We start from the raw sequence: 26,220 nt of genomic DNA, 5'->3' as shown, positions 1-26,220 counted from the left end.
AAGTAGCAAGCTTGTTAACTAGTTCATCTACATATGGATCTTTTCCAGAACAGAGTGTGCCCCACCCACTCAAAGGGAAGACTAGGTGTAATAGAGATTACATGTGAAAAGTTACTTCAAATAAAACAGAAATACCAACAATCACAATATGAATTAAAATTACTGTAAAATAAGCAACTCCAATACACAAATAAAGAAAAATAATAAAAAATTATAATTAAAAGTCTACCTGAGTTAAATATTATTTAAAGACAGGAGGAATATTTCCTTGAGACCAAAAATTTCTCAAATGCTAGCCTCCTTGGGTTGTTGTGCATTTTCCGGGCTGTATGGCCTGTAACAGCACTCCATGCAGTCATGCCAGCCACATGACCTTGGAGGTATCTACGGACAACACTGGCTCCTCAGCTTAGAAATGGAGTTGAGCACCAACCCCCAGAGTCAGACACGACTGGACGTAACGTCAGGGGAAACCTGTACCTTTACCTTTTATAGCCTGATTGCCTACTTTTTCACCTTAAGGAGGTGAAAGAGGAGGCAAGAGCAGCAAATTGAATTAAAATTAAAATTAAAGGGATAATTGCTGATTTACAGCAATTGGATTTTTATGATTTGGCTTGACTGCTCACTGGAAGTAAGGATATTAGAGGCAAAGATGAAGTACTTTGACCACATAATGAGAAGGCAGGAAAGCATGGAGAAGATCATGATGCTGGGGAAAATGGAAGGAAAAGGGAAGAGAGGCTGACCAAGGCCAAGATGAATGGATGATATCCTTGAAGGGGTTGGGGTGGCCATGGCCGACCGGGAGCTCTGGTGTGGGCTGGTCCATGAGGTCACAATGAGTCAGAAGCAACTGAACAAATAAACAACTCCTACTAATAATCTCCATTCCTTCATAAAGACAAACATCCCTTTTGCTTTCATCATATATGTAAAGTATTGGTTCTCAACCTGTGGGTCCCCAAATGTTTTGGCCTTCAACTCCCAGAAATTCTAACCGCTGGTAAACTGGCTGAGATTTCTGGGAATTGTAGTCCAAAACACTGGGGACCCACAGGTTGAGAAGCACTGTTATAAAGCTTCTGAAACTGTTTGCATTACAACCTCATACAGATTTGTAGGATGCTCAGGGAAACAAACATAAAACAAAATGTTTCTTTATCTCTTTTTTAACAGGATCACAGAGAGTGGCTTTAGGGGGAAAGGAATATAAAACTATTGGCCTAACAGAACAGCTAACTAAACGCCTAATGAAAATATACATGGGAGGGGAAGATTATAAACCAGAACACATGATAGCTCTAAAAAACATGTTATGTAAAAATAGAATAACATGAATAAGAAATAGGATGGAAACAGTGTATTGTTACTGGGAAGTCTAAAATTCCCCTCAGGGCAATGCATTTAACTAGCAAGAGCAGCAGGATTATATGTGGTTGGGTTTTTTTATATACCGTATATAAATGTCTGAAAATACACAAGCATTTCTTTGTTCCATTGTGAATATAGCCAGGTGCCTTGAGATGAAATAATTAAAGTGAATTTAACACCTTGTAACTCCTTCATAAGCTGCTACTCCAAACTGCAGAAGTTGGTTTGGTTTTTGCTAGCACACCACAACATTGCTTTTCATCATGCATCCATTCATGAAATACTTCATTTCCTATGCTATTAATAAAAGAATCTGGGGGGTTAGGAGGGGGGGGGGTGTTCGGATTTGTAATTTGGGATCTGGAAATCCATTTCTGTTTTGGGAATAATCTTCCCAAAAACAGAATCCACTGGAAATTTTGAAATGAAAACAGAACAGATTTCTGCCATTTTGCAGATCTCTACCATATTACTTAGGTCCAGGCAATCTAACAAATGCCATGAGCCTGTCTGTGTCCTGAGATCAACTGGAGACAGTTTTCTTTCAGAACCAGAGTTATTTCAGGATTTTGGGGGTTTTTTGGATGTTGGAATACCTACATTTGCACAATCAGATATCTTGTAGATGAGACCCAAACTGAGACACAAAATTCATTTATGTTTCATATACATGTTACACATATAGCCTGAAGGTAATTTTATTCAACCAACCTGGGTTCTGATGTGTTATATAAAGTCTGTATGGTAACTGTCTTGGCTACCACTGACATCTGCAGCAAAACTGACAGCCAGGGCCTCTTTGGCTAATATGGGACTGTGATTACCACCATAATTTTTCCATCCTTATCTTGGCCAACACTTTCTGACTTATGGACATGTGGCAGAAAAGCATAATGCACACCCTGTTGTGGACTTTAAGCCATTATATCATGCTGCTTGGTTTTGTTTCCTCCAACTATCAGATGGGCCGGGCTGTGGTGCAGGCTGGTTAGCAGCTAGCTGCAATAAATCACTCTGACCAAGAGGTCATAAGTTTGAGGCCAGCCCATGTCGGGGTGAGCACCCGATAATTAAAAATAAAATATAGCCCCTGCTCGTTGCTGACCTAAGCAACCGGAAAGATAGTTGCATCTATCAAGTAGGAAATTTAGGTACCACTTATATGTGGTGAGGCTAATTTATGACACTATCCAGCCGCCGTTGGAATGAGGAAGTTACCGTCACAGTGGATGATGAAGCAGCTGCTCCCCCTGTGGCTGGAATCAAGCATACCCTCAGGAAGCTGGAAGCTTGTCACGACCCAGGCTGCAGAGCACCAATAACCATACACAGAGGCCAGAATCTAACTAATATCTTTATTATGGAAATATATAAGGTTAATAAAAGCAAGTGTAGGAAATAGTTCAGGAGTAGACCTTTCAGGGAAGGTCAAAATTAGTCCAAAGAAACAATGTCCAATATGAAATATTAAGGTCCAAAGTTGTAATCCAATAACCGAAACACTCACTTCGCCAAGCGAAGTGAGGGGAGATGACAAGGTCCTTTAGTCCATGAAACTTGAGCAAGGCTAGGTAATAACTTGATACTTGGAACACAAGGCTTGAACAAGGCAACAAGAAACGAGGAGCAAAACCAAGATCCGTGGAATTTACTTGGCAAGGTCCGGGAAGCAAGGCAAGATCCGTGGAAGTAAACAAGGCTGGGAACGAAGGCTTGGAAACAGGAACGAGGCTTGGAAACGGAGTAGCTGTCCACACACGCTACTCCAGTAGCTGACGAATTGACTCCGCAAGATTCCAAAAGGGGCAAGGAACCTAAATAGGGCCTCGTTTCCCACCAGAGAACACTTCTCTGGGGAAACCAGAAACGAAAGTCAATCTCTGTGTCCAGATGTATGACTCCCTAAAATTTCTCATGGAAGCAGGCTTAATCATCAGAATGCTTTGCTGCGATTCTCAGGCTTCGGCGATTAGCCTGCTGAACTCCTTTTTGTTGTAGATAATAATTACGGCGAGAAAATGGGGGAGATTTTGACTCAGGGCTTGTTTGGCAGATTTCTGGAATACAAACCTCCTGCAGGTGCAAGGGCTCTAATTCAGGCTGGGAAAGTTCCCTTTCTGGCTGAAATGGTGGAAAACCCAAGTTTTCCTCTTCATCTGTCACAACAGCACTAGGAACGGGACTACATGGCCCATGAGTCATCACAAAGCTGGAGAAGGTTTAAATTGCCTCTGTGTCTGTCTCTGTTCTATGTTATATGGCATTGAATGTTTGCCTTATATGTGTAAAATGTGATCCGCCCTGAGTCCCCTTCGGGGTGAGAAGGGCGGAATGTAAATACTGTAAATAAATAAAGTCTCTTTGATTTGTAGTTATTTGCGGAAGCAACTGAATCGACTTAAAATTGGCCATAACAAGTCCCCAATTGTTGAAATACTTCTATGTTCAATTCCTATTCTCCTCCACAAATGGTATTCCTGTTCAAATTTTCCACCTCGCATTCAAAGTCCCTTTTAAATGTACTGTTTAACGACCTCAGAGATCTCTTTACTCACTGGAGTAGCCTGCTGGACTCCTGGATTAAAAGCACTCATCCACTTCCTTGAGAACTGTGTCTCCCTCCCTTGGAATTGCCACTCTGAAAATAAGGGCCACAAGAAAATAAAATCCACGAGGGTCATTCCAAGAAAATGTCACTTTGGGTGGTGAATTTGTAGGACCACAGAAAAGCAATGTGTTTTACTCCTGTTGTGAACATAAGAAAAATCCAGCCTTTTAAAACAACCATGTGCACTGAAAAGAAATTGTGCTTTGATTATATTTTCTGACATGGAAGAGGGTCTTACTGGGTGACCCATGTGGTCTCTTCCAACTCTATGATTCTACTATTGGTTGATTTGTTGTGGTGACAACGTAATAGGACCATCATAGTGGACCTGCTTAGAGAATCCTGCAGTGTTTTCTTCCTCTAATACAGAAGCCTCAGCAAATAATATGCAGACACATAATAGAAGAAATTCAATTATTTGTTGTTTCTGGGGATCCCAACACATGCTCAAAACTTCATAGCAGAAATCTAATAACTTGTTATTCATGAATATACACAGTTAACATGCCTAAGAGACAAAATATGTCATGTATTGCATGTAGTCATGAAAATACTGTTTGAGACCTATTTGCTTTTGACTTTTAAAACCATTTTTCACTTGTACACAAAGCAGATTGACTAGATATTCAGGTTTGCTCTTGGTTTTACTTGGCAAAACATTTTTTAAAAAATAGGTACAGTATATATACTGTTCTAAATTTTCTTGCTTCCAAAAAATAATATAATTATGAGCCCAACTACATGGTCCAAGTGAGTTCACATGATGGACAGGGTCTATTTGTCTTAATGCATCCTTCTCCTTATTTAAAAAAGTGACCCACATTTTGTGCCATTATAAACAGTTAGGCTGCTTCCTGTCATCCTGTTTTCTCCAAGCTCAAGGAACCCAGGGACAAGGAATGGCACTTACCTTCAGTCTGTCATTCTGGCCAGAGGCAAAAAAAGAACTGATTTGGTCACACACAAAATTAGTGTTTGTTCTGGGTTTAGTGATGGTATATGTAATGTTAAGTGAATGTAACCAAATCTATCTTGTTATGATTTTGTTGGAAGTACAAATGGAAATGTCTTCAGTGATTGTGTAACTGAAAATTTATGAAATGTATTGTACTATGTTTGTAAAAATATGTCTGATATTTACCATTTTTATATGGAATGGGTGCAAGGTTTGTAAAAATACCTGGCATATTAAAATGGTAAAAGACTGAGTCACTCAGGCCTGGACATATGGAAAAATGCTATATCACCATGACCAGGTGACAAGTGGCTCCCTTGTGCTCAGTGATGGTAGTGAGGAGGAACTGATGAAGAACTGAGGAGGAACTGAGGAGGAATGATGTGAATTGGGGTATAGAGAGCTAGACAGAGAAATTGTACATTCTCTATAGCTCTATATATCTTCTGCAACCTTTGAAGATAGAACCTTCCTGCATTTGGAAAGAACAACTATGTATGTTGTCTTGTGTTGTTCCTGAAGTCATCTCATACACTACACCAGTAGCTCTCTGCCTGTAGGTCCCCAAATATTTTGGCCTTCAATACCCAGAAATCCTAACAGCTGGTAAACTGTTTGGGAATTCTGGCCAAACCACCTGGGGACCCACAGGTTGAGAACCACTGCACTACACAAACCACTTCATCACATAACATAAATTCCACTGAGGTTCTACACTTAAAATCTGATATTCCACTGGGTTCACTACATTCGTTTTGGTTACAGTGCAATTTTTGTTGTTTAAACATTGAGAGCAGCATTTTTTTCCAATGTATCAGGAAGAGCTGAGGAAATTGGTTTTTTCTCAAAACTCCGGATGTTTTGCCAAATTTCTAATGAAGTAGCAATCGTTGCTCTCAAGTTAGGATCACCCAATTTGTGGGAGGAGAAATGGGGGGAGGAGACAAAATAAACTTTTTTGGGCAATTTCCTTTTGCTTCGCAAAAAGGAAGGATTGATTGTAAGCTACCTCGTAACGCTTCTACTTTGCAAAAAAATAAAATAGTCTTTTAGGATACCTTTATTCCTTCATTCCATGATTTGTCTTTGTCTTGTGTTGGGAGAGCCCCTGCTGTTACTGTTCCAGATGGGTTTCCCTCCCATCCCTTTTCTCTCTTTCCCTCCTTGCTGTTGGGAATTGTTGGGAACCTGCTGTTGGGAACGAGAGGGATGGTGGGTGGGGCCAAATGTCTGCAGTGTGGAAACCTCTTCATTGAATAATACACAAGACAATTGAGTGAACTAAACAATGCAATTAAAAGGTAGGGGGAAAGTCCATTTTATTACGAAATTGAGTTAGACTGAACTCTCGTCTTCTGTACACTTCCCAGTGTAATCTGATGAAGTCCAAAGAGGTGCTTGGATCCTGGCTACACGGAAATGCTTTCCAGCACTCTGTTAACATCTTAGAATTACCTGCCATGTAACAAGAACTGGGGAGTAGAGAGAGCTCTAGGTAGAGTTACACTCCGCTGCATGACAGTATTTAAGAAACATACATCTCTTCTACTTGTCTTTCTCAAACCCAGTATTAAAGTCATTCTAGGGGAAGAGAAAAGAGGACCAAAGCCAGCATTTTCCAACTGTTATTTACAAATGTTGTCTGTTACTTCTTTGCTTATTTGCCATGTATAGGGAAGAAGGAGCAGAAGTGAGGGGCATGGTTCCAACCTCTGTGTTTAATGTAGATTTCTCATGACATGCTCTGAATAACAGCAATAAAAACTTTGTGAGAATGACATCACAAGAGGATAAAAGTTTATGTACATTTATTTTTTAAACATGTTTCCAAAGTTTCCCCTTTCAAAAGTATGGTGACAGATTTGTGCATTGCTAGAAATTGTTTTAAAAGAATCCTCAAAATTATTCCATGTGCAAAACAGTACTGTGAAAGGTATTTATGCTTCAACCAGACTTAGGACTTCATCAAATCAGGCTTTTGTCCTGTCATAGGATGCTTTCAACATGGAGCCAGTATGGAGCCTGCCGGAGCCCATCAGGTGACGTAGGGAGGAAGAATTCAGAACACGAGTGACTGCCTGTGTTCTGACTGAGTAAGCAGGTGACAGTGTAGAGGGAAGCTGAGCAGCAAAGGTTTCCCCCATATGATGGGAGGGGGGCAATGAAGGTGATGCAGGATGCAGAGCAATTGTTTCCTCCGCTGTCCCATGGATTTCCCTGCTGTCACTCAGCTTCAGAACCTCAATGTGATGAAATCCTTAGTATCCTCAAATGGTAAGGAAATAGATTCACAAGTTATTATGAAAAACAAAGAGTTCATTCTTGTGGGAGATCTGCCGCATACAACTGCAATTCACGGGATGAGGTTTAGCAGAGCAGCATATCCCAGTGGGACCATGTCACTTCAAGAGAACAGAAGTTTCAGACATTTCAGTGAGCATTAGCCAGAAGCAGTGGAATTGTAACCTAGATTAGTAAAAGGAGATGTACTCATGTGCTCAGATACCCAAAACTTTGAAACAGATTAAAAACAGACATTGGCATAGTTGGGAAAGACAAGAGAAGTGCAAGACTGTATTTCATTATCTGTGCAAAAATGGCAGATTCAGTTTATAAGTGATGCCATACTCTCAGGCTGGCTTCCAAACATCTGAGAGAGAAACTCAAAAGCCAGGCGGATATGGATGGGAATGAAGACATAAGCAGTGTAGACCACCATGGCCACCACAATAAATATAATGCTGTTGATGACACATTGTTCCCAGGGCAGTAGGCCATAGCAGCAGGTGACCAGGAGATACTGAAAATACCAGAAATGAATGGAGTCTTTTATTCGCTTCAGATCCATTGCTGACTTGCAGAGGATTCAGGAAATTTAACCTGTTAATAGAAGACAGATAATAAAGATGCAGGAAGGAAATAACAATAACCTGTCAGAGTTAATCTTGAAGATCAAAGTTACCTGTGTTCTTTATAATGCAAATATATTGCCCTACTTACAAGAGATGGTTTGCAGAAAAAAGAGGAGTGTTTCATTTTGATTTAATGTTAATCCCTTGCACCCCAGAGATACATAAACACAGATGATATAGGAGGGCAGTGAAATTTTACTTCGTTTGGATACTTATTTTGAAGGTCCTCAAAGTAGCAAGTTACACAGGTTTGCTGTTTTTAAACCAGCTGTCAGCTTCTGTAGAGCTCTGCCAGTAGCTGGAAAGGGACACAAAAGAGGCCAGGTTCAAGCCATCTTGTTTGCTGTCCCTGATTCTGATAAGGAATCACTAGCACCTTGTAATGTTATTTTTAAAAAAGTACCTTCATTGTTAATTTTTTAAGTGCCTAGTTAACATTGCTGCTGTTTTGTGCCTTCAAGTCATTCCCTTTTGGTGCCTTCAAGTCATTTCCATCATATGGTGACTAATAGCGTTTTCTTGTCATGCATTCAAAGGAAGTATGTTATTCTCTTTCTCTGAACAAAGGTCACCCAGTGGATTTCCGTGGCCAAGTCTCCTGAACTTCATTCAAACGAGCACTCCTGTTGACATTTGCTATTATTAATGGAGTGACTGATGCCACTTGTTAGTAACAAGTTTTTTGAAGATAAAAAAATGCTCCAACACCATTTCCACAGCATTTCACATTCTGAAACCTCATTTTGAGGGAAGATCTATTTAATTTTTTTAAGCATACCAAGTTATAAGGGCATTGTGGAGAATGGGATTCCCTTGCATAATTTAGGAAAAAAAACTTTTCTAATGAAGACAACAAAGTCACCCTTAAAATTGAGAAAAGAAAGAAAAAGGAAAACTTCTACAGTTTTTCTTAATTTAGAATACTTTTCCTTTAGCATGCCTTACTTTGGCCTTGTAACCTATAACCTTTCTTTCCTTTCAGAATTTAAGAATGAGAAATTGAATGTAGTCTTTGTTGAAAGTTCAATCTGAAGCCAAAGAAAGAGAAGGAAGGGGGTCTACACCAGCTAGCTAGTAAGACATTTAAATTTAATAGTGTCAAAAACAGTAGTGCAGAATATTTATGGAACCTTGTTCTTCTGTTTTTGACCAGTTTTCATTACTGGTATTCTTGGAGTAAGATTGATAAGATAAATTTTAAAGACAGTTGTATCGTGTTCCAAAAAAACCCCTGATGTTCTTGCTCTTTTTATGGTTATAGTTATTCAGACCAGTTCAATACAAATCTATGACCTAAAGACAAATGGTACTTCTTCTATACTGACTTGCTCCTTAGCAAAAATGTGTTTCATTCTTGCTAGTACCCACAGCTAAAAGACGAAGAAGACATGATAATGAAATTTGTAAAACATTTTTGTTTAGAAAAAAATATTCAGCATACCTATGGGAGAGAACTGAATCAATCGCATGATAAACTTTCCCTTTTGAAAGATTTCTATGCAAAGGGATGTTGTAGCTGTGAATTGTCTGCATTGGCAAGATGAGCTTTTCACCTCGGTAGGACAGTGTTTCTCGAACTGTGCTTCTCCAGATGTTTTGGACTTCAGCTCCCAGAAATCCCAATCATCTTGCCAGCTGTTAGGAATTGTGGCAACTTAAATCCAAAACATCTGGAGGAGCAGAGGTTAGAGCTTATATTCCACTCCCTACTAATCCTCCCCCGCCTCATAGTTGGTTCCTTCAGGTATCAGATAGAATGAAACTCTAGCTGGTACCTGAAAAATTTCTGACTTCCATTGCTCCAGCAGTAGTCTTGCTCGGTTGTATAGATCATAATCTGTTTCTATTTGTTTTATTTGTAATGACCCTGTTTTCGTTTTCGAGCACCTTCTGAAAACAGGTGCCTTTCTGAATGGGCGTTTCCATTCCACATCCAAAAAAATGAATTTTTCTTTTTTAAAAATATATTTCATGATATTATAAGCAATATTTACAATGAAAGCAAGGAAAACATTTTGGTGGGGGTAGTGAAGGGGGAGGAAGGGCAAAAGAAAAATGGGTAATAAGAGAATAAGAGAAGAAAGAAAATGCAAGGAAATGAAACATTAGGACCTACCTTGATAAGTCATTCTTGGATAGTAGAAGGAGCAATCTACAAACCAACTGTGCACCAGCTGGATAGGCAGGAGTTTCAAATTCTTCTTTAGTTACAGCTGTTTATTCCTCTCCCTTCGTTGCAAGTTCAATTATATAGCCTTGCCTAAACAACCTTGCTGAATTTTAATTAACTACTTTCTGATATTCATCAAAAATAATCAACCAATTACACTGCAATTTTATGCTGCAAAATAATGATTTAACTTTCCACGTTTCAATCTCTGCATGAATTAGGAGAAACCATTCACATACCAATCATTGTCAATGCTATTTCCATCTTAAATCGTTGATATTTCAGATAAGTGTTTAAGAACTTTAAATCCAACACTCGATGCTAAGATCCACTGCTCAGCTGTACAATAAACAGAATGGAATACACACCCATGACTATGTGATTTTGTGGTACTCTTTTTATGATTCCAATTTGCTGGAGATGGTCTATCTCATTTTGTACAAAAGTATCTGATGGTTGGTTTTTGAGAGAACAGAATTTTATTTTCCAGCTATCTGAGTTACTCAATGGGATATAGCTATATCCCGCAAATCCACCTAAAACACAGTAAGAAAGTCCTTGATATCAATATTGCTGTCTATTATCTACAGATGTGACCTTCAATTTTGTTGTTGGAAACTTTGTTTTTTGCTTTATATTCTTCCTCTGTTCCATAGGCACTTACTTTCATTGTAATTATTTTATCTGTTGGAACTGAGATGGTGCAATGGGTTAAACCATTCCAGGTATCCCCTGGGCAAAGTCTCTGTAGATGGCCAATTCTCTCACACCAAAAGCAACTTGCCATATGTTCTCAAGTTGCTTCTAACACAAATTTAAATTAAAATTTACCTGTATCATCATATCATCATAGACAAGTGGTTCTCTACCTGTGGGTCCCCAGATGTTTTGGCCTTCAACTTCCAGAAATCCTAACAGCTGGTAAACTGGCTGGGATTTCTGGGAGTTGTAGGCCAAAACACCCGAGGACCCACAGGTTGAGAACCACTCTCAGAGACGATCCCTCATGATCAAGTATGATTGTCTTCCAGAAGTAGAGTCTTGGCAGTGGGTCTGTAAGTGGCTGTAGAGACCTAAAAATGTCTTCTTCCTTGAAAGGAAGAATAGCTATTGCAAAAGAATATTTTAAAATCAATCTCTTTCTATAAATGGCAGAAATCACTTGCATCAATTCTCCTTGAATGGCATGTATGCGAGATTATTTTTGGATTTTTGATCTACCTTTCAGTGACATAGCCAATATCAGTACATGCAATGGTTGAAGTCAAAATACTTCAAGCTGCAAATGCCACTGCATCATGGCTCGCATCATCAATACATTATAGTACTCTAATCCTATATAATACTGTTTAAATTCCTGCACTTGTCTTCTGGAGAATCTAAAATATCTTGTGCCCAAATTATTGCCTTAGCAACCATTGCTGCTGCTATTGAACTTCTAATCAATATGGCAGAATCTTCCTGTGATGTCTTCAATGCTCCCTCTGCCCCACTTTTGTCCATTTCCTTGAGAACTATATATCCCTTCCTTGGAGGTACAGTTCTCAAAATAAAAAGTCCCACCAAGGGTAATCTTAAAAAACTCCATTTTTTACTAAGTGAACATAACCTTTGAGAATATACTAGCAATCTTTTTGAAATTGAAGGGATTTCTCATTCATACAATTTTCTTATTCTCATTTCTTTTAACTTTATCATTTATATTGCCCAGTGGGCTGCATTCCAGACCTAAGGTTGACAACACCCCTGGCATCAAATTTCTGAATCGTTCCACCATAAATAGTCTTTTTAAATTATTACCTGGCTCAATACGTGCACCTGAGGAAATCTCCTCATCACTGTCTTCATGGGACTGGTGAACCATATCATTCTCATCCAAGCCCTCATCTAAAATCAAACTCAGTATCCAAATGCATCGTTTTCTTTGGACATCTCTCCCTTCAAATTCATTTTCCCCTGCTGACTTTACATTTTTTCTTTGCTGTTCCTTGTTCATTACATTGGCTTCAGCCATTTGTTTCTGCTGACAGAAGTTCTCATTTACTTTCTCTCTTTCATACATCCAAGAAATATACACCCTTGTATGAGAATCATTATATAAAGAATGCATTCCATGCATAATATGAGATTGAATCATGTTTCTTACATTCATTTGTATGAAATAATTAATTAGTTGTAAATTAATGTCTCTCCTGATCAGTAATGCCGCCTTAAAATTGATTGCCAGACTCTTAAAAAGTATTTAATTTCTTGGGTACTGTATTATTAACTATAGTTTGTTTGTCAATTGGGCATGCATCTCTTGCTCTCCTGCCACCATATCTCTAGTAGCTGCAAGTAGAGGCATTGGCGCCAGCTGCATTGGTTGTGCATCTCCCATCATTATTGATTTTAAACATATCAGCATGCTTTGAAGGAGCTGCAGTGGCGCAATGGGTTAAACCCTTGTGCTAGCTCAATTTCCCGATCTGAAGACCTGAAGGTCGGAGGTTCGAATCTGCAAGACTGAGTGAGTTCCTGTCTGTCAGCCTCAGCTTCCCATGAGAGAAGCCTCCCACAAGATGCTTTCAACATGGAGCCAGTATGGAGCCCATCAGGTGACGTAGGGAAGAAGAATTCAGAACATGAGTGACTGCCTGTGTTCTGACTGAGTAAGCAGGTGACAGTGCAGAGGGAAGCCGAGCAGCAAAGGTTTCCCCCGTATGAAGGGAAGGTGGCAATGCAGGTGATACGGGATACAGAGCAATTGCTTCCTCCGCTGTCCCATGGATTTCCCTGCTGTCACTCAGCTTCAGAACCTCAATGTGATGAAGTCCTTAGTATCCTCAAATGGTAAAGAAATAGATTCAAAAGTTATTATGAAAAACAAAGAGTTCCTTCTTGTGGGAGATCTGCCGCATACAACTGCAATTCACGGGATGAGGTTTAGCAGAGCAGCATATCCCAGTGGGACCATGTCACTTCAAGAGAACAGAAGTTTCAGACATTTCAGTGAGCATTAGCCAGGAGGCAGTGGAATTGTAACCTAGATTAGTAAAAGGAGATGTACTCATGTGCTCAGAAACCCAAAACTTTGAAACAGATTGAAAATGGACATTGGCATAGTTGGGGAAGACAAGAGAAGTGCAAGACTGTATTTCATTATCTGTGCAAAAATGGCTGACTCAATTTATAAGTGATGCCATACTCTCAGGCTGGCTTCCAAACATCTGAGAGAGAAACTCAAAAGCCAGGCGGATATGGATGGGAATGAAGACATAAGCAGTGTAGACCACCATGGCCACCACAATAAATATAATGCTGTTGATGATACATTGTTCCCAGGGCAGTAGGCCATAGCAGCAGGTGACCAGGAGATACTGAAAATACCAGAAATGAATGGAGTCTTTTATTCGCTTCAGATCCATTGCTGACTTGCAGAGGCTTCAGGAAGTTTAACCTGTTAATAGAAGACAGATAATAAAGATGCAGGAAGGAAATAACAATAACCTGTCAGAGTTAATCTTGAAGATCAAAGTTACCTGTGTTCTTTATAATGCAAATATATTGCCCCACTTACAAAAGGTGGTTTGCAGAAAGAAATAAAGAGTAGTGTTTCATTTTGATTTAATGTTAATCCCTGGCACCCCAGAGATACATAAACACAGATGATATAGGAGGGCAGTGAAATGTTACTTTGTTTTGATGTTTATTTTGAAAGTTTTCCAATTTCTAGTCTACTGTACAGCTTGCCCTTTAGATATGAGAACAAATGCACCCCAAAGTAGCAAGTTACACAGGTTTGCTGTTTTTAAACCAGCTGTCAGCTTCTGTAAAGCTCTGCCAATAGCTGGAAAGTGACACAAAAGAGGCCAGGTTCAAACCATCTTGTTTGTTGTCCCTGATTCTGAGCATTTGTGTTGACCCAGTTCTTTTATGTCATTGTGTGAAAGGATTTGCTAGCACCATGTAATGTTATTTTTAATAACCTGTACCTTGCTTGTTAATTTTTAAAAGCGCCTGGTTAACACTGCTGCTGTTTTGTGCCTTCACCTGAATCAATGGTATGATGAACTTTTTCTTTTTAAAAATTTCTATGCAAAGGGATGTTGTAGCTGTGAATTGTCTGCATTGGCAACACTCGGTAGGACAGTGTTTCTCAAACTGTGCTTCTCCAGGTGTTTTGGTTTTCAGCTCCTAGAAATCCCAACCATCTTACCAGTTGTCCCAACCATCTTACCAGCCTTCTCTGCTGTGATCCCCCGATTGTGGAACTCACTGCCCATTGAGATTAGGCACATTACTAGCCTTCAAGAAAGATTTGAAAACATGGCTCTTCCGTTGTATATTATTATCTATTGTATTGTTTAATGTGTTATAATGTGTTGTTCTTTTATATTTTGTTATATTGTATTGCTCTGGGCATGGCCCCATTTAAGCCACCCCCAGTCCCCGTTGGGGAGATGGTGGCGGGGTATAAATAAAGTATTATTATTATTATTACTATTATTATTATTGTTGTTGTTGTTGTTGTTGTTGTTGTTAGGAATTGTGGCAACTGAAGTCCAAAACATCTGGAGGAGCAGTGGTTAGAGCTTGTGGACTGCATATATACTCCACTCTCTATTAGTCCTCCCCCTGCCTCACAGTTGGTTCCTTCAGGTATCAGCTAGAGTGAAACTCTAGTTGGTATCTGAAAAATGTCTATCACTTTTACCACATCTACCACTTTTAGCCCACCAAGTTTTATAATGTTTGGGTCATCCCCCAATTGTTTAAGGGTTTTTTTTCTTTCTATAAATAATATCTCCTTATAAACATTCTCCTTTTCCCCTCACTGGCCTCGCCTTCCCTTCCAGGCTGAGGCTGAGCGCTTTGAGCCGAGTCCCACTCTTCCTGTGATATTTTCCCCTCAGTCTGCAGAGGAGAACTGGGTTTAAAGACAGAACTTGAGATACCACTATTTCTGTGATACTTTCCCCTCCATCTGCAGAAGAGAACTGGGTTTAAAAACGGGCTTAAGATACCACTATTTCTGTGATGCTTTCCCCTCCATCTGCAGAGCAGACGAGCAGTGGAGGGCAAGGCGAGGCAGATACAGGTGAGGAAGACAGTGTTCTTCTCCTCTGATTGGCCCAACAGGCAGGGCTCAGAGAAAAATAACCATTTTCCATGGGCCGTGTGAGGAACGCCACGTGGCCCAAAAAGCAGGCAAGGAAACGGTACCCACTCCCACTTGCTTTCATGTCGAGCTTATTTTCATTCTGGGTTAGGGGTTCCCGTTTCATGCTCCTGCCCAAAACTAAAGGAACAAAAGAACGGATGAAACGGGAGAAATGGGTACCATGCACACCTCCATTCAGCAGTTCATGTTTCAAATGCTTCTCCAGTGGCACTGCCTCCATATAATTCATTTTTCTACAACTTTTGTATCAATCCTCCAGAACCACAACTAAGTAAACAAATAACCACATTATATTAGCTGCAGTGAATGAATATTGGAATGAATAAAGGGGCAGAGTTTGCAAAAATTGCATGAGTTCTGGTCTGTCCCACTATGTGGGATTATACATTTTGCCTTCTTTCTCTCCACCCCTGTTTAAAAAAAACAAAAAAAAACAGACTATACATGGCAGCGGTTCAAACTGGGGAAAACTATTCACAAGTCTTCGGGTGACGTTAACTGGGAGTTTTGTGCAAAAACAAAAACAAATTCCGGGGCAGTAAGAAGTCTTGTCCCGGGACCTTGACATAAGCTCAGTGATAGCCCTATAATTCCACTTCAACTACCATGGCTACACGTTGCAGATTTTGTTGTTGGTAAGACACAAGAGCTCTCGGAGAATTCTCTGTGTTCAACTGCACATAAGATGTATCCATGACAGTCAAAATGGAATTATAATTATATAGTATGAAAGGAATTCACATCCATTAGATTATAAAATGAGATCCAGAGATTTAGTCACTGATTTCTGGATTACAGTTTATTCAATTGTTGTGAAGAGGCAAGATCATTTTTGTTTTGAATTTCAAGAAATGAAACATTAGGACCTACCTTGATAAGTCATTCTTGGATAGTAGAAGGAGCAATCTACAAGCCAACTACGCACCAGCTGGATAGGCAAGAGTTTCAAATTCTTCTTTAGTTACAGTCGTTTATTCCTCTCCGTTGCAAGTTCAATTATATAAAAAGGTAAAGGTTTCCCCTCACGTTAAGTCCAGTCGTGTCTGACTCTGGGGGTTGGTGCTCATCTCCATTTCTAAGCCAAAGAGCCGACGTTGTCCGTAGACACCTCCAAGGTCATGTGGCCAGCATGACTGCATAGAGCACCGTTACCTTCCCGACAGAGTGGTACCTATTGATCTACTCACATTGGCATGTTTTCGAACTGCTAGGTTGGCAGAAGCTGGAGCTAACAGCGGGCGCTCACTCCGCTCCCCAGGTTTGAACCTGGGACCTTTTGGTCTGCAAGTTCAGAAGCTCCGCTCTTTAACAGACTGAGCCACCCGAGGCTTATATATAGCCTTGCCTAAATGACCTTGCTGAATTTTAATTAACTACCTTCTGATGTTCATCAAAAATAATCAACCAATTACACTGCAATTTTATGCTGCAAAATAATGACTTAACATCCCATGTTTCAATCTCTGGATGAGTTAGGAGAAACCATCCATGCACCAATCTTTGTCAATGCTATTTCCATCTTAAATCATCGATATTTCAGATAAGTGTTTAAGAACTTTAAATCCAACACTCGATGCTAAGATCCACTGCTCAGCTGTACAATGAACAGAATGGAATACACACCCATGGCTATGTGATTTTGTGTTACACTTTTTATGATTCCAATTTGCAGGTTTACTGACCTGTAGATTGCCGGTTCGAACGTGTGAGACAGGGTGAGCTCCTGTCTGTCATCTCTAGCTTGATGGGACATGAGAGAAGCTTTCCAGTGGGATGGTAACACATCCAGGTGTCCCCTGGCCAACGTCTCTGCTGAAGGCCAATTCTTTCACACTAGAAGTGACTTGCAGTATGTTCTCAAGTTGCTTCTAACACAAAATTAAATTAAAATTTACCTGTAACATCATATAATCATAGACTAGTGGTTCTCAACCTGTGGGTCCCCAGATATTTTGGTCATCAACTCCCAGAAATCCTAAGAGCTGATAAACTGGCTGGGATTTCTGGGAGTTGTAGGCCAAAACACCTGGGGACCCACAGGTTGAAAACCACTGCTCCAATTCCTCATCTAAAATCAAACTTAGTATCCAAATGCATTGTTTTCTTTGGACATCTCTCCCTTCAAATTCATTTTCCCATTTTTTTTTCTTTGCTGTTCTTTGCTCATTACATTGGCTTCAGCCATTTGTTTCTGCTGACGAAGTTCTCATTTACTTTCTTTCTTTCGTACATCAAAGAAATATGCACCCTTGTATAAGAATCATTATATAAAGAATTCATTCCATGCATAATACGAGATTGAATCATGTTTCTTAAATTAATTTGTATGAAATAATCAATTAGTTGTAAATTAATGTCTCTCCTGATCAGTAATGCCACCTTAAATTGATTGCCAGACTCTTAAAAAGTATTTAATTTCTGCGAGACTGAGTTCCTGTCTGTCAGTCCCAGCTTCCCATGTGGGGACATGAGAGAAGTCTCCCACAAGATGGTAACACGTTCAGGCATCCCCTGGGCAACGTTTATGTAGACAGCTGATTCTCTTACACCAGAAGCAACTTGCAGTATATTCTCAATTCTCTTCTGACACAATAAAAAAAAAACAGGCTATGAAAAGGTTGATTTCTAAATTTTATCTCTTTCTGCCATTAGTCAGTCTTTGAGGTCACGTAATGGCTGAATCCATGATACCTATCAGTGAAGTCAAGCATTGACACCCCCCACCCCCAGGTTAAATTATAAATAAAATATAGTTGGAACCACGGTGCAGGAGAAGGGGAGCCTGTTGTCCCTGGGGAATTGGTTATGCAAACGTTTGCAGGACTGGAGGAGCCCAACAACAACTACCAATGATACATTCTGCTACAATCTTTCTCCTTTATATTATTAGTCTATCACAAAGTAACCCTTTAATAAATGTGCACTTTACTGCATTATCCTCTATTCCTGACTCTTTGTATCTTCCTTTGACTTTTGTGACTTTATCTTCCCCTTTCGCCTCCAGCAACCGGCCCTGGTGACCTCATGGCCCCATGGCCCTTCATGGCCCTTATGGCAGGGCTTTCTTCCCTCCTTCCTTCCCTCCTTCCTGATATCCCATCCCTGCACCCAAATTCACCCCTTAGCCATCCTTCACCTCCATGGATACCCAGGCCTCCATAATGTTGGGTCCTCCTTGGTATCCACAGACTCTTCTTGTGTGTTTAATATATTATTTTTTGTTTCATATAAAACTTTGGAACTTGACCCCACCCAGTAAGACCTTGGTGACCTTTCATCTTCACCCCTTGACCTGGGAATTCCTTCCAATGTTTGCCTGGTCATCACCTGATCACAAAGGACTCAATCACCCATCATCTTTGACCTGTCAAGCCAGCTGTGCAAGAGACAGCAGGACTTGGGGTCGGACCGCCTGGTTTTTGTCCAGCCACATTTTTCACCTGGCATTTCCTTTCCTGATGTTAGGATGACTTGCCCCACTTTCCACAACGACATTTCCCCTTTTCCCAGAAACGGATCCTATAGTCCTATCACCTTGGACAATATGCTGCTTTGAAACACAATGGACACTGGTGCAGGGCCCTTAAAGTCGATCACCACAACAATGAAACGCATGGGACCCAAGGGCCCCTCTTTGTTTGTCCCAGTGTTGGGACACTGTATTCCATTCATAAAACTATATCTTCCTTTATTTAAGAGTCCATACAGCTCCCTGCCAGCCATTGGAGAGCAGAAATCTGCATTGGGAGCGAGGAACGCTCTCTCATTGGCTGACAGCTGCCACAGTCCCACCTCCTGGGTAGAATCCCTCCCAGCTGTTAACGACGTCTGCCAATCAGAGAAAAGTTGGCTCTGGCAGGGTGGGTGCAGAAAAACAAAAGGATAAAGTGTATAAACATGTCTGTTTTGCTGTTGCCAAGGATCTTAGCTTTCTTCTGCATCTTACCGCAAGCTGGCATCCCTTTTAGCTAACTGGAATAAAATACCTCAGCCATCCAACCCCACCCACCCACGTCCTCCCGAAATAAAGAGCCGACACAACAAGTTTGGGTTTAAAACGAGGTAACTTTATTAAATGTTACCGAATTAACTCTTTAATTTGTTTACTAAGAATTTGGTGAGGCAACAGCCCATTTTGGTGGTCCTTCCTGACCTACCCCTTGGTTAAATTTAGGGCGAAACACCAGGTCCCCAGTTTAACTAAACTTGGATGACCTAAAGGGGAATGTGGTGGAGGGTTCTGCCTCAAGGATAATTGTGGTCATAGTCTCCCATTCCTAGGCCATAATCATTTTCCCTGGCCAGAGTTGTTTGAATCCTAGGCGAGGGTTTCCGCTTCTGGCCTACACCCAAACTGAGGTGCCTATGAGGTGTACACCGAAGGATGCAATTACCCTACTGGTTCCGATGACAACTCTATTTAAGTTACCATACCTCCCAATCTGCCGAAAAACCCTCCTAAAACATAAGAGGGGGAAAATTCCTACCCAGCCACACTAGGCAACTGACTTGTTATACTGTTAGCGACAGGCGGGCGGGTCGACATCCAAGAAGTAAGTGAAGAAGGGACTGGCTGCTTCCTGTACACGAGGGGGGCAGAGTTTATTCTCTTCAACTTGGTAATATTTCTTGATTGGGAACACTGGGTTTAGCTTTTTCATCTCACAAGGCACACAGATCCACAGGTGGCCCACCGCTAGTGCCGGCCACCAACTTAACAGGACTCAGTATCCATGCCTCAGGTTTCACTATCTGCAGCCAAGATCTTATAATCCATGGCTGTCTTAAATTGCTCTATTACACCAGGTCTGCCAGCTTGGATTGCCGGAGACTTTCTCAGAGCCTCCATTGTTAACATGGCAGCTCAAAGCAGACTTTAGTAACTTCTCAGCCTCAGAACTCTGAGTTCCTTCCGCCACTTTGCTGAAAAACTCTGAATATTTTTTATTTTATTTCCATTAATCACTTCTTGCTATTCAATCTTTTTTTACCTTGCATTTCTCAGAGTTCGTACTCTCATCTTCTTGAGTCTCTTCTTCTTTGTACTGAGGGAAAATACCCTTACGCCCACCTCACTCACTGGAGGATATATTCTCAATAAATCAGCCTTTTTTCTATTTTTTCTCGGACTCAAACTGGGCAGCAGGCATCCAGAGCTGCTTCTCTTTATTTCATTTTAAACTCATGGGCAGAAGTCAGTGATTCTATCGCAAGTGTAACATCTAACACGGTTTGTCCCTTTCTGGCAAGTGCCATGGCCCCAGTCTTCATTTCTTTATCAGTGCTTTTCCTCTTTTTATTATAACTCTCAATTTTATCATGAGAGTAATGATCTTAATTGTAAATATTCCCTCATTATGAGCTAAGAGATTTAGCATTCAGCTGACAAGGCAGGAAGTAAAAAAAAACTGGTGAGCAAGGGAGAGAAATAAAGGGCTGTAACTGAAAAAGAATTTGGAAATCCTGCCTATCCAGTTGGCACATGGGAAATAATGCATTGACCTCTGGATTGCCTTTCCAATGCATCCAGAGGATACTGCTTCCTATACAAGCAAGGTTTATTTCTTTATTTATTATTTTGATGCTATAAACCATATTTCTATTTTATTTCCTCAAAACAAATAAACAACCCATATCAAAATAAAAAGAGTTCAAGGCAATATTCCCTGTTTGTAGTTACCTTCTCAATCTATTTATTTATTTATTTATTTTAAATTAAAACCAGTTAAAAACATTATTCAAATAATAATAACAAGAACAACAACAACAACAACAACAACAACAACAACAATAACTTTGGGTTGTTGTATGTCTTTCGGGCTGTGTGGCCATGTTCCAGAAGTATTCTCTCCTGATGTTTCGCCCACATCTATGGCAGGCATCCTCAGAGGTTGTGAGGTATGGTACCTCACAACCTCTGAGGATGCCTGCCATAGATGTGGGCAAAACGTCAGGAGAGAATACTTCTGGAACATGGCCACACAGCCCGAAAGACATGCAACAACCCTGTGATCCCGGTCATGAAAGCCTTCGACAACACAATAATAACTTTATTTATACCCCACCACCATCTCCAAGAAGGATTCAGGGCGACACACAAAGCACTCAATGTTGCAAACACCTAAAATACAAAAAGCGCAAAGACAATAACACAAAAGCAATAACAACCAACATAAACATATAACAATAATAAGGTAAGGTAAGGGTTTCCCCTGAGGTTAAGTCCAGTTGTGTCCGACTCTGGGGGTTGGTGCTCATCTCCATTTCTAAGCCGAAGAGCCAGCGTTGTCCGTAGAGACCTCCAAGGTCATGTGGCCGGCATGACTGCATGGAACGCCGTTACCTTCCCGCTAGAGCGGTACCTATTGATCTACTCACATTTTTATGTTTTCGAACTGTTAGGTTGGCAGAAGCTGGAGCTTAACAGCGGGCGCTCACTCCCCTCCCCGGATTTGAACCTGGGACCTTTCGGTCTGCAAGTTCAGCAGCTCAGCGCTTTAACACACTGAGCCACCTGAGGTTCCACATAACAATAATAAAACATATTAAATATTGCACAAATCCCATAGTTATCCTTTAGCTGCTTCATTTATGTTTATACTGTGATAGGTGTTATACTATAATTCTCTCATTCATCAAACACCTGCTTGCACAGCCAGGAGGGAGGGAGGTGATCTGATCTCACTGGGGAGGGAGTTCCACAGCCAAGAGGCCACCACCGAGAAGACCCTGTCTCCCATCCCCACCAATCGCACCTGCGAAGGTGACAGGATCGAGAGCAGGACCTCCCCAGCAGATCTTAACACTTGGATTGGTTCATAAAGGGAGATATTTTTGGACAGGTAAGCTGGACCAGAACTGTATATGGTCTTATAGGCTAAAGCCAGCACTTTGAATTGTGCTCAGTAGTAGACTGGCAGCCGGTGGAGCTGACATAACAGGGGGGTTGTATGGTCCCTGTACGTTGCTCCAGTAAGGAACCTGACTGCCGTAAGGAACCTTGGACTACTTGAAGCTTCCGAACAGCCTGCAAAAGCATCTCCATGTAGAGTGTGTTGCAGTAGTCTATTCCAAATGTGACGAGAGCACCGTGGCTAAGTTTGGCTTCTCAAGATAGATGCGCACCTGGTGCACAAAGCTCCCATGGCCACTGCCGAAACCTGTAGTTCCAGGCTCAGTGAGGAATCCAGGAGAACTCCCAAGCTGCGAACCTGTGACTTCAGGGGAAGTATAACCCCATCCAGCACAAACTGTAACCCTATGCCCTGTTTAGCCTTTCAACTGACCAGGACTACCTCTGTCTTGTCTGGATTCAATTTCTATTTGTTTTCCCTCATCCAGATGGTCACAGCTGCCAAGCATCGGTTCAGGACCTGGACAGCCTCCTTAGCAGCAAGGGGAAATACCCCACTTAGGCAGAAAAAATGAAATGCAAAGATACAGAATGGGGGATGCCTGGCTCAACAGCAGTACGTGCAACAAGGATATTGGAGTCCTCATGGACAACAAGTTAAACATGAGGCAACAATGCGATACGGCGGCAAAAAAATCCAATGGGATTTTGGGCTGCATAAATAGGAGTATTGTCTAGATCCAGGAATGTCATGCTACCCCTCTACCCTGTTTCCCCGAAAATAAGACATCCCTTGAAAATAAGACCTAGTAGAGGTTTTGCTGAATTGCTAAATATAAGGCCTCCCCGAAAGTAAGACCTAGCAAACATTTTGTTTGGAAGCATGCCCGCCAAACAGAACTCCAGAGCATGCAGGATTGGTAAATGTACGTACCATAGATTGTTGTACATTGAAATAATGATAGTACCAAGAAATTCTTGATAGGATTCACATTTTGTCTAGTTATGCTGGTTTGTGATGACCACTACTGTATAGTATACAACAAATGTTCATTTTTTTGTTCAACAATAAATGTGAATTCTTCTTCATGGAAAAACAAGACATCCACTGAAAACAAGACCTAGTGCATCTTTGGGAGCAAAAATTAATATAAGGCGCTGTCTTATTTTCAGGGAAACGTGGTATTATGTCTTGGTCAGACCACACCTGAAATACTGTGTCCAATTCTGGGCACCACAGTTAAAGGGAAATGTTGACAAGTTGGAATGTGTTCATAGGAGTGTGACTAAAATGATCAAGGACCTGGAGAACAAGCCCTATGAGGGGCTTAAAGAGCTGGGCATGTTTAGCCTGCAGAAGAGAAGGCTGAAAGAAGACATGATGGCCATGTACAAATATGTGAGAAGAGGTCATAGGGAGGAGGGAGCAAGCTTGTTTTCTGCTGCCTTGGAGACTAGGATGCGGAACAACAGCTTCAAGCTACAGGAAAGGAGATTCCACCTGAACATTAATTAGAAAGAACTTCCTAACTGTGAGAACTGTTCAGCAGTGGAAATCTCTGTCCTGGAGTGTGGTGGAGGCTCCTTCTTTGGAGGCTTTTAAGCAGAGGTTGGATGGCCATCGGTCGGGGGTGCTTTGAATGTGATTTTCCTGCTTCTTGGCAGAGGGTTGGACTGGATGGCCCACGAGGTCTCTTCCAACTCTATAATTCTTTGATAGGAGTGATAGAGTTGGATGTCATCTGCATACAGATGGCATTGAATCCCTAAATTCCGGATGACATTCCCCAGTGGTTTCATGTATATGTTAAACAACATGGGGGACATGTCAGTAACATTGCTTATTAACTTTACTAAACTCGGGGGGGGGGGGGAATCCTACTGCATCACAATAGTCCCTGCCACAATGACATATTATTAACATATGTTTGATCACAACAAAACTAGCCAGCATCACTGTAAATTAAAGCACTACTTGCTATGGATTAGTTTGCACTTCTGGCACTCCTGAATAGCTGTGGCACATACATGTTGTCCACTGGGAGCCTGGAAGGACAACTTTTAAAAGATGTGAATTTTCTTACCCATTTTCTTGAATCTGTAAGTAGTTTCTGCATTGCAGCAGTGTTGCATGAGAAAGCTAGTCCACAGGGACTAACCATATTGGTTACCTCCAGAATGAACAATGCTCTGTTTAAGGGTTTTTGGAGGGTAATCTCTCTGCATCCATCCATGTTAAGCAAAAAAAGCTGTATCTCCTTTTCTCGCTGGTCTGCTGCAATCCATCCTCTGAAATTGCCCGTATAATGAAAGCCAATCTACATTCATTTAAGAACACAATTAATAATAAATATTGCCCATATTTAATTACATATGAATACATTATTACACAATTCCTATCCATTACACAATGACACTTCTGAATTATTAAACAGGGTGGGTAAGATATGCCACTTTTGCCACTTGTGCAGTTCCACCCCATGAATTTCCTAGGGTTTTCTCAGGCAAGGAATACTCAGAGACAGGGCCGTAGCCAGAAAAAAAATTCGGGAGGGGTTTTGAAAATTTGGGGGGGGGGGGGTTGAACCCCTAGCACATACCCCTCCTCGCTACAAACCTGTCAATATCTGCTTGAGATAGTGCCTGGAGGGACTCTTAATGTTTTGCATCTCATAGACTTAGCATGGGGATTTGGTTAACCAGTTAAAATTCATGAGTAAACGAGATTTTTTTTATAACTTGAAAAATTTCGGGGGGGGGGGGGTTGAACCCCTAAACCCCCCCCCCTCGCTACAGGCCTGCTCAGAGATGGTTTCGCCAGTCCCTTCCTCTGAAATATAGCCTACAGCACCTGGTATTCATTGACAGACTCTCTTCCATGTACTCATCAGGGTTAACCCTGCTTAGCTTCCAAGATCAAACAGAATCTAATCCTTAATGTTTACTTAGACATTAGTTTTTCTATCTCATATCCTTCAGCAGTTTTTTAAAAAAATGATTACCTACATTTCCAAACAACTTCCAAACATTTTAATTTGGAGGGATGATGACAGTCCATGAGGCCCTCCTAGATGCTTTCTACACTGCCATATAAAATCCAGATTATCTGCTTTGAACTGGATTATATGGTGGTATAGACTCATATAATCCAGTTCAAAGCAGATAATGTGGATTATTTGCTTTGCAAATCTGGGTTATATGGCAGTGTAAATGCAGCCCCAGCAGCAGAAAGCCAGCTCCAGCAGCACCTTGTACAAAAGAATGGCAGTGAATAGTAGTTGATTAAGCAGCCAAAAGAGACCCATTGAGAATTAAAGAGAGAGCTAGAAGTAAGAGGTTTGCAGAAATAAAGTATTTCTGATGTTTCAGAGGAACAGCTACCCTATCCAGAACAGACTGTGATCCCAATCCTTGGTTGGTTTCTCACTGAACTGCAACAACATCCATCTTATCTAGAACAAGTGTCGGTCTGTTCACCTACATCTAGTTTTTTACTACACCCAGACAATGATACAGTACTAACACAAGCTTAAGATCTTTATGATCACATGAACAGAGAGACACAGATGAGTATCATCAATAAATTTATGACTCTCAACTTCAAAAGCTCCAGATAACTTCTACCTATGTTGAAAAGCATAGGGGACAGTTTTGAACCTTGTGGAATCCCAGAGACTAATAATCAAAAGGCTGAAAAACAGTCGCCCAAGACCATCCTCTAGGAACACTCATCCAAGAAAAAACCAGAACCACTGCAATATAATGCCCTCAAGTCCCTTATCATCCAGACAACCCAGAAGGATGCAATTGCTGCTGCTTTCAAATGCCACTGAAAGATCCAGGAGGACAAATAAGTTTCACTTCCCCATCCAATCCTTAGAGTAGGTCATTCACCAAATGACCAAAACAGATTCTGTCTCATAACCAGGCCTTAACCCAAAATGGAAGAGACTACTAGTACACATCATCATGCTGAACAACCTCAAACCCATCCATCAAAATTGAACAAATACATGCTTTAGTTATCTTTTCAGAATCTATCTTTTTTTGTGGAGTCCAAGTCAGAATAAATCCACAAATTATTTAGTAAACTTATCACAACGAATGTGTGGTGGGCGACTATTAGAGAAGGCACTCTATCTCGACAAGGTTTCAGCTTTGAGGAGATAAACAACATGTGGCAA

At 40.9% G+C, this 26,220-nt stretch overlaps 2 protein-coding genes across 2 annotated transcripts; both read right to left on the bottom strand.

Moving 5' to 3' along the window:
* Positions 1–6,705: 6,705 nt before the first annotated feature.
* LOC107983785 (serine palmitoyltransferase small subunit B-like) lies at positions 6,706–8,468 on the bottom strand. Its single transcript, XM_016998920.2, has one exon. It carries the CDS (start codon positions 7,783–7,785, stop codon positions 7,543–7,545), a length of 243 nt encoding a protein of 80 aa, XP_016854409.1. The 5' UTR covers positions 7,786–8,468; the 3' UTR covers positions 6,706–7,542.
* A 252-nt stretch (positions 8,469–8,720) lies between these two features.
* Positions 8,721–14,491, bottom strand: LOC107983786 (serine palmitoyltransferase small subunit B). Its single transcript, XM_062976724.1, has one exon. It carries the CDS (start codon positions 13,424–13,426, stop codon positions 13,184–13,186), a length of 243 nt encoding a protein of 80 aa, XP_062832794.1. The 5' UTR covers positions 13,427–14,491; the 3' UTR covers positions 8,721–13,183.
* Between the last annotated feature and the right edge of the window lie 11,729 nt (positions 14,492–26,220).

This window comes from Anolis carolinensis, chromosome 3, assembly GCF_035594765.1.
Source record: "Anolis carolinensis isolate JA03-04 chromosome 3, rAnoCar3.1.pri, whole genome shotgun sequence".
Classification (NCBI taxonomy): Eukaryota; Metazoa; Chordata; class Lepidosauria; order Squamata; family Dactyloidae; genus Anolis; species Anolis carolinensis.
This window is presented reverse-complemented; position numbering and strand designations above follow the sequence as displayed.

What these genes read in the sequence shown, in the direction of transcription:
- LOC107983785 (XM_016998920.2), bottom strand. Translation starts at nt 7,785, where the DNA reads ATGGATCTGAAGCGAATAAAAGACTCCATTCATTTCTGGTATTTTCAG.
- LOC107983786 (XM_062976724.1), bottom strand. Translation starts at nt 13,426, where the DNA reads ATGGATCTGAAGCGAATAAAAGACTCCATTCATTTCTGGTATTTTCAG.